At 40.7% G+C, this 9,232-nt stretch overlaps 1 protein-coding gene across 1 annotated transcript in view; it reads right to left on the bottom strand.

Moving 5' to 3' along the window:
- oprl1 (opiate receptor-like 1) overlaps positions 1–9,232 on the bottom strand; it is a 54,199-nt gene that overhangs the window by 2,304 nt on the left and 42,663 nt on the right. Inside the window, exon 2 of the mRNA XM_053644466.1 lies at positions 5,395–5,747. Within this exon, the coding sequence (XP_053500441.1) occupies positions 5,395–5,747 (353 nt within the window). The remainder of the gene's footprint in view (positions 1–5,394; positions 5,748–9,232) is intronic.

The raw sequence follows: 9,232 nt of genomic DNA, 5'->3' as shown, positions 1-9,232 counted from the left end.
AAGGAACATACTGTGAAATTGCTGTTGAAGTTTGAGGTTTCCCTATATTTAAGATAGAATTCTCTTGAGAAGAACTAAATCTCTACCAGGGACCTTATGTCTCATGAAATATCTAGACTTAGAAAATATATTAATATTTTAGCATAGACAATACATTTATTAACAAATACATATATTAACAAATATACTTTTTTTTTTTAGTTTTATTATTTGTTACATTCAACTGGTAATTCCAGAAGTGCTTGTTGTCTAGCTTTAGGGACAAAACAATATCAACAACACAAACAGTTGTCATTGTGTTAGAAGCATAAGCAATTCACTTATTGTCTACTGTCACCCATTTATTGATGGAGCACCTTTTGTAAAAGAGCTTAAGTGCACAATCACACAATTTTTTATTCAGAGATTTAAAAAAGCTCTGATTACAGGAATTCAGAGAATGAAAGATTTACTGTTTGGGAGGGCTTTAATGATGTATGGATTGGAGGGAGCTCACACTGGGCAATACATATCATCACAACAGCTTAATGGGGGCGGCTTAAATAGGGCGGCTGTGGCTCAGGTGGTAGAGCAGGTTGTCCACTAATCGTAGGGTTGACATGACTCCACATGATAAAGTGTCCTTGGGCAAGACACTGAACCCCAAGTTGCTCCCGATGGCAAGTTAGCGCCTTACATGGCCGCTCTGCTACAACTGGTGTATGAGTGTGTGAGTGTGTGTGTGAATGGGCTTTGGATAAAAGCGCTATATAAGTGCAGACCATTTACCATTTAATGAAAACAGTGGGCTGTATTTACCAAGACAAGCACTAATTACAGCTGATTACAGCAATCAATTGTGTTGTATGGCATGGCCATTTAAGATTGTGCATGTAAATTAACTTAACCCTACACAGTTAACATACAGCTAATGCAATAAAACCCTTTTTGTGCATATCATACTGTCGGCAAAAGGAGCGATTCAGAGTATTTTTTATATGTTATACAAATGAAAATCAAATCACTATTTTGCTGCAACAGTTTTAAACAACCTGAAAATCAATAATCACCATCACCCTTCATAATTCAGAATAAGTGGTTCATTACAATAATCTACAAACAGATGACATATTAAAGGAAAAACCAACATAAAGTGTCTTAGTAGAATATTGGGCCATCACAAGCCAACACAGCACAAGTCTCTGGAACATTCAATGGAAATCTCCCATAGATATTGGGATCTGCTAGCACCAAATGACATATCATATGATTTACATGGGAGCACTGTCATCCTGGAAGAGACCACTCCCACCATAATATAAATATTTCATTATAGGATAAAGTTTATCAGTCAGAATTTTTTTTATTGATTTACAGAGACTCTTTCATCTAAGGGGACACAAGTGGACCCAAAACATGCTAACAAAATGTTAGAATGCTCCCCAAAGCATAAAAGAATCCCCAGTTTTTCCTTTGATTTATCACCTGTGTGTGCAATCTGTTTGTATGTTGTGCATCTACTAAGTCAGGGTCGCATTTTACTACTTGTAACTGGTGAGGGAATTTAATTATTTAATGCCTGTACCATCCTGTGTAACTTGAATCCTACATAACCACATAAATAAATGCATTAGGAAACCATCATAACAAATTAAGAAAGCATCTATAAGGAATTAAATCAACAGAACCTGAGCATGAAGTTGTAATGCATTGACGGGGAAAGTATACATTTAAAAAAAAAAAAAAAGGTAATAATTTCAGGTAATAAAATGCATATAAAAATCAAATTGACAGAAATTTAGGCTTAAAAAAATCAAGTTAAAAATATTCAAAGACTCAAAGATGTGGGTCAACCAATTCAGAGCAAACATCTGAGGTACTCAGAAAGACCAAACCAGAGATGGAGCGAGAGTATGCCATCTCTTGCGCCCAGAGCACAGCCAATTTTGACTCCTGGCCACAGATGGTTGTGGCACTGTTGGTATTCAAATTTGTGATCTCTGGGCAACATGACACTTTTCTGTTGCACCACTTGGGAGACTTGGGAATTTGTTTTTTTATATATATAAAAATGTTATATTTTTCAAGCATTAAAAATTTACAAATTTTTTCAAAACCATTACAAGCATTTTCAGGTTCAGGTTTCAATTCTGTTTTCATTCCATACCTCCAATTTTCAGAATTCCATAAGTGTTTTGTATATATGAGAATTGTTTAGAATTTGACTTAGTCTGCTAGCAATGAAGCTGAGATAAAGGGATCAGAAAAGACTAAAAAGGAATGAGCAGTTTTCCATCCATTATTCCCCAAAAAAATCCAGGTGATGAGTGACTAATCATACTAGTGGACAGAGTATTGAACTTTTTATACAATGGCCCTAGAACACTGTTGTAGGAAAGCGTTCAGAAGGCTACAATCACCAATAATTGACCAGGAGGAAGAAAATCAAAAGGAAAAGAAATTTCAGTTTCGTCAGAAGGACTTGCGTCTGAAGTTGTCACAGGAATAGTTCATTGCTGTTCTCATGCCTTATATGTAATGCCTCTATTTGAGCTGTTGCTACATTACATATAATTGCTCAAACATGGGAAACTTTACAGTTGATGTGCTTATGCAATAAAACAGCACTAGACACTATGGTCCCTTTGAGCCTCTAGCAAGGCCTAGAGGCTACCATTGACCTACCATTCCTCAAGATACAGTGGTGCTTGAAAGTTTGTGAACCCTGTCACGTATCGTGACGGAGCGGAGGTGAGCCCACCTCGTGGGTCTCAGGTTCGAGCTCAGAGGTCGCCAGGTTAAGCTCCGGCTGGGGCTCTGCATGAGTTTGCCTGTAGTAGTGGGTAAACGGCAGGGCAGGTTTGCCTGCCAGACTTACCCCCCCGAAAAGTTGTTCTAGCTCGACCCTCGCCTCCGGACTCCCGAACCGCATCATGAACTCCCCCACAAACTGTTCTACACTGTCCAGGTTCCTACAGTGCTTATCCATTTGGAGCTGCACCCACTGACGGGCCGGTCCAAAGAACTGGGACCACATGAATTGGAGCCATTGCTTCTCCTCTGGCTTAGGGTCTAACAGGCTGGAGAAATAGAATTGACAGTCTACCAGAAAATATTCTGGGGCACCAAAAAATCCGTCAGATGGATCAGGAAGCTCCATAAATGTCCATTGTGGGAATTGGACTGAGTCCATAGCGGGGACGGTTGGCGTCGACTTCCGGGTTCTGCATTTTCTCTGTTCTCCTGCTGCATCCATGTTTTGGCGGAAGATTCTGTCACATATCGTGACGGAGCGGAGATAGGACGGATGCAAGTGCAGTATGAACAGTTGTTTATTTTAAAAGAAAGACAGGCAGACAAATCCAAAACGTGATCCATAAACGTAATCCAAAACAGGCGAAGGTCAGGCGATCGGCAAACAGGCATACACAGGGTTAAACATGAATCAAGGTCATGGTCACGGAAAACAGGGTCGATAAACAAAACGAGAAACATGAACTATGACGAGGAACTGGGAGCGGATAATCCAGCGTGAACTAACTCTAAACATGGAACGTGACTATGACTACTAAACGAACTAATCTAACTCTACGATAATCTTCCGCCTTGTGTGCTGGGAGGCGCGCGGTATATATGTGGACATGATCAGCGTCTAAACTGCTAGCAGCTGAGGGCAATACAGACACACGTGCAATCCCAGCCAATGACAGAACAGGGAGAAGACATGACAGAAACATAAACAAAACACACGTGTCCAGATGTCACTACTATCAACAATGGAAAAGCAGGTGCTCGCGCATTCGTGCTTAGAGCACGCTGCTTCAAGGGGAAATCATGACAAACCCTTTAGATTTTTCCATATGTCTGCATAAATATGACCTTAAGCATCAATAGATTTTCACACAAGTCCTGTAAGTAGACAAAGAGAATTCAATTAAACAAATAAGACAAAATATTATACTAATTATATATATGTACTCCGGTTTCCTCCCCCAGTCCAAATACATGCATTGTAGGCTGATTGGCGTGTCCAAAAGTGTCCGTAGTGTATGAATGTGTGTGTGAATGCGTGTGTGAGTGTGCCCTGTGATGGATTGGCACCCTGTCCAGGGTGTACCCTGCCTTGTGCCCGATGCTCCTTGGGATAGGCTCCAGGTCTCCCTGTGACCCTGAAGGAAGGATAAGCGGTATTGAAGATGGATGGATGTTACCCTCCCCAGGAGTGGTACAAGAGCAAGATATGTAATAGTCTGTGACATCACAAAGGAACCAAGGGGAACTTCTAAGCAACTAAAGGCCACTCACACATTGGCTAATATGAATTTTCATGAGTCCAACATTGGGAGAATACTGAACAACAATAGTGTGCATGGCAGGGTTGCAAGGAGAAAACCAGTGCTCGCCAAAAAGAATATTGCTAGTGCTCTGCAATTTGCTAAAGATCACGTGGGCAAGCCAGAATGCTATTGGAAAAATGTTTTGTGGATGGATGAGACGAAAATAAAAATAAAATTTGTGTAAATGAGGTGTTATGTTTGGAGACATGAAAACAATGCATTCCAGCATAAAAACGATATCCCAGCTGTGACACATGGTGGTTATAGTATCGTGGTATGGGCCTGTTTTGCTGCGTCTGGGCCTGGATGGCTTGCCATCATTGATGGAGCAATGAATTCTGAAGTATACTAGCAAATTCTAAAGGAAAAAATCTGTCTGTTTTGGAATGGCTAAGTCAAAGTCCTGACCTTAATCCAATAGAAATGTTGTGGAAGAACCTGAAGAAAGCAGTTCATTTGACGAAACCCACCATCATCCCAGAGTTGAAACTGTTCTGTACTGAGGAATGGGCTGAAATTCCGCCAAGCCGATATGTGCAGGACTGATCAACAGTTACTGGAAACATTAATTTGCAGTTATTGCTGCAAAAAGGGGTCACACCATTTACTGAATGCAAAGGTTCACATAACTTTGCCACTTACAGATATGTAATATTGGATTATTTCCCTCAATAAATAAATGACCAAATATAATATTTTTGTCTCATTTGTTTAATTTGGTTCTCTTTATCTACTTGTAGGACTTGTATGAAAATCTGTTGATGTATTTAATTTTATATTTATGCAGAAATATAGAACATTCTAAAGGGTTCACCAACTTTCAAGCACCACTGAACAAAGCACACATGATTCAAGACATGCTTCAATGAACTCTCTGAGTTTTGTTGCTGTACTAACTGCACTTTAACAGGCTCTTAGATTGACAGTACCATGACCTACTTGTGTTAGAACATGTTTTTGATGGAGACAACAAAGCACTTCGGCTATAAGTCACTTTGCTGCCAAATACGGTAAATGCAAATGTATTTCAAAAACACAATACATACAGGTGGATACATACAGAAGCACACGCACTTACCATGGTCATACTCAACATCTCCAAGCACCATGGCCGGCACACCAATGGCAGAGGCCAGTAGCCACACACATATGTTAACCACCTTGGCCTTGTGGGGTGTCCTCATATCCAGAGCTTTAACAGGATGACACACAGCCACATAGCGGTCCATGCTCATCACAGTAAGGGTGAAGACACTAGTGAACATGTTGTAGTAGTCAATGGAAACCACTGCCTTGCACAAGGTATTGCCAAAGGGCCAGAATCCTACGAACACATCTGTGCCCTGGAAAGGAAGTGTGGCCAGGACCAGTGCGTCAGCCAAAGCCAAGTTAAAGATGTAGATATTGGTGGCTGTCTTCATCTTGGTGTACCTGATAGCCAGAGACAGAAAAAGGGAGTGAGGACAAGAAGTAGACAGGTTCTATTCATTCAAAATAGTGAAGCACACAAAAATATAAACATATATTGTAACTCCATGTTTAATTAAACTTGATTTTTTTTTCTTTCTGAAGTATATTGGGTCTTATTTATCAATAAGAGTTAATAATAAGGAGTTGTGTGTAAATGTTTGCATGAGTCAATCCAAACAAAAATTTCTTCAAGATTTAAGTTTCAAAACCACAAATTTTCTTCATACTCACATACATATGTTGATCACCCATAAAGTGCAATGCGTGTTCGTGACACAGCTAATTTGATTTTAGTAATGCCCACAAAATTTCATAAGCATACAGATGGAACAATGAATTCTGAAGTATACCAGCGAATTGTAAAGGGAAAAAGTCAGGGCATCTGTCTGTGAACTGAATCTCAAGAGAAAGTGGGTCATGCACCAAGACAATGATCTTAAGCACACAAGTTGTTCTACCAAAAGGGTTAAATGCATAAATTTACACTCAAATTGTGGGATGCTTCTACAAACAATTTGGAAATAAATCTGTTTGTAACCAGCTTGATAAATGAGACCAATTGAGAGCAAATTACTGCCCTACCGCTTTCATATACTCAGAGTGCAATTAACAAAAAGTCCTCTACTGGTTTTCATTTATAAGGATATCTAGTTTTGTAGTTTGACATGTGACTGATTTTTAAAAGCATCTATTTTAAAAAGGACTAAAAAGTACAATAAAGAGGATCTGACATGAAAACTGCAAGTGGCTGGAATACAAAAATTATAATATTTGATTTTGAATGAATACATGTGCTTTTGGAGAAACAATATTTGAAATGACTGAAATTCACTGAAATTATTCTTTTTTTTTTTTTTGCAGTTTTATATTTTAATTATGGCTTATAAACTATACATTAAAATAATTTTGTCAAACCGAAAAATTATATTTTAGATAAACATGTGTCAATAAGCTGGCAAGGTAACCTTCATGTATAAAATGCTTTGCTAAATTTGCTAATAATTCCAAAAGGTATGTTTGGTGCAAAAAAAGAACCAAAAGAACACCATACACACGGTGAAACATGGTAGTAGCATCATGCTTTAGGGCTGCTTTTCTTCAGCCAGAACTGGGGCTTTTATCAAGGTGGAGGGAATCATGAATAGCTAATTGCTAATTAGCTAATTCCTAATGGTAGCTAATTGCTACCAGTCAATTTTAGTGCAAAACCTTTAGGTGTCTGCTAGTAAGTTGAGGATGAAAAAGAATTTCACCTTTCAGCAGGACAATGACCCAAAGTATACATCCAACTCAACAAAAGAATAGCGTAATCAAAAGAAGATCAAAGTTTTTGACTGACGTAGCCAGAACCCAGACCTGAATCCAACCAGAAATCTGTGGGGTGACCCGAAGCGGGCTATGCACAGGAGACGGGTCATGTAATATCAGAGAAGGAACTCTGGACTACAGTTCCCAGCAACCACTGCACCTCACTGCATCACAGTCACATGACCACCTGCACCTGAATCACGTCCATGTTAACGAGCACTTATGTGTATACTGGCCACAATTTGCACTGCATTCCTTGTCTTGTTTTTGTCTTTCTATGCCATTGTCTCTGTTGCTGTGTTTATGGTCTTTCTTTCACAGTTATTCTTTGCCTTAGTGTTTTGCCACAAATTCCATAGCTACTGTTTTGTGTTTGGTTTGTATTTATGTTAAGTCTAGTCTGTATTTGCATCCGTCTCTGCCTCCAATCATGACAAGATGTGAGAGATCTTGAATGTTTTTTCAAGAAACAGTGGGAAAATATTGCCAAGTCAAGTTGTGCCATGCTGATAGACGCTTACCCAAAAATACTGAGTGGTGTAACAAAATAATAAGGTGCTTCAACAAAGTATTAGTTTAGGGGTGTGTACACTTATGCAACCAGGTTATTGTAACTTTTTATATTTTTCATATTTTTCCTATAAATATTTGATTGTTTTTCATTTAATTTTTATACATTGTACGTTCATATTTAGGATGGAAAATGTTCTGACATGAGTTATGTTGGTTTCATTTTTTTCCATCACAAAAAACGTTGGGGTTACGCATATAACCCTGTTCCCTGAGAAGGGAGTGAGACGTTGCATTTAGCATAATAGTATGTGGAGCGCCTTGCGCGCGTCACCGGTATCTGAAGCTTGTGTAAAATCATGCCTCTAGTTATTGGCCTGCCATGATCAGGTGACGTGGCAATTAAGCGTGTCACATGATATATATATATGGCACCTGTGAACCATGCCGCCAGCCTCTATTATCTGAAGCGAAGATGCAATTCACAGGCCTGCCCTGGTATGACAGTGCTATGCAACGTCTCGTTCCCTTCTCAGAGAACAGGGTTACATGCGTAACCCCGACGTTCCCTTTCAAAGGGAACTTCGACGTTGCGTTTAGCATAACAGTATGGGAACGGGAATACCCACTCCGTCATACCAAGGGTACAGCCTGTTCAAAAATACCCAAGCCCGAGGGTCACTGCAAGACACTCGAACCTGGGGTGGAATGAATATCCAGGCTGTAATAACGAATGAATGTGTGTGGCGTAGACCACAATGCAGCCACACACACATCCTGCAAGGATACCCCTTTGGACAAAGCCTTCGAGGAGGTGACCGCCCTAGTGGAATGAGCTCTTATGCCCAGAGGCGTGGCGAGACCGCGCGCCTCGTAAACCATAAAGATTGCTTCCACTATCCAATTCGAGATGCGCTGCTTTGACACAGCATCACCTTTACTGTCACCGCCAAAGCAGACCAGCAGCTGCTCCAACTTACGCCACTGGCCAGAGCGGTGGACGTAAGTACAGAGAGCCCTTACTGGACACAGCAGGTGCATCCTCTCTTGTTCTGGTGTGAGGAACGGAGGAGGGCAGAAAGCCTGCAACACCACAGGGTGGGCAGCCAAAGTAAGCACTTTAGGAATATAATCCGGCCTAGGATACAGGAAGGCAAGAAGGGGCAACAGAGAGAGCTTGTAGATCTCCCACTCACTTGAGAGATGTCAGGGCCAGTAGGAGAGCTACCTTTAGAGTCAGAAGCTTCTCAGAGGCTGACTCTAAGGGCTCAAATGGGGCCCCTGACAGACCTTCCAAGACCACAGAAAGGTCCCAGGAAGGTATGCACGGCCTGCAGATGGGCCTCAGCCGTCTGACACCACGCATGAACCTCGAAGTTAGAGGATGTTGCCCCACAGAGGCTCCATCAACAGGGGCATGGCTGGCCGAAATGGCAGCCACGTAAACCCTGATTGTAGAAAGAGACAACCCTGCTGAGAAACGTTCTTGTAAGAACTCCAGGACGGTAGCTATTGCTCAGTTCACTAGGTCTAGCTGACGTTCCTCACACCACAAGACAAAAAGCCGCCACTGGAGCACATACAATTTACTTGTGGATGGTGTTCTAGTATTTAACATGGTCTCTACA

The sequence above is a fragment of the Ictalurus furcatus genome, chromosome 15 (assembly GCF_023375685.1).
Source record: "Ictalurus furcatus strain D&B chromosome 15, Billie_1.0, whole genome shotgun sequence".
NCBI classification, from domain to species: domain Eukaryota; kingdom Metazoa; phylum Chordata; class Actinopteri; order Siluriformes; family Ictaluridae; genus Ictalurus; species Ictalurus furcatus.
This window is presented reverse-complemented; position numbering and strand designations above follow the sequence as displayed.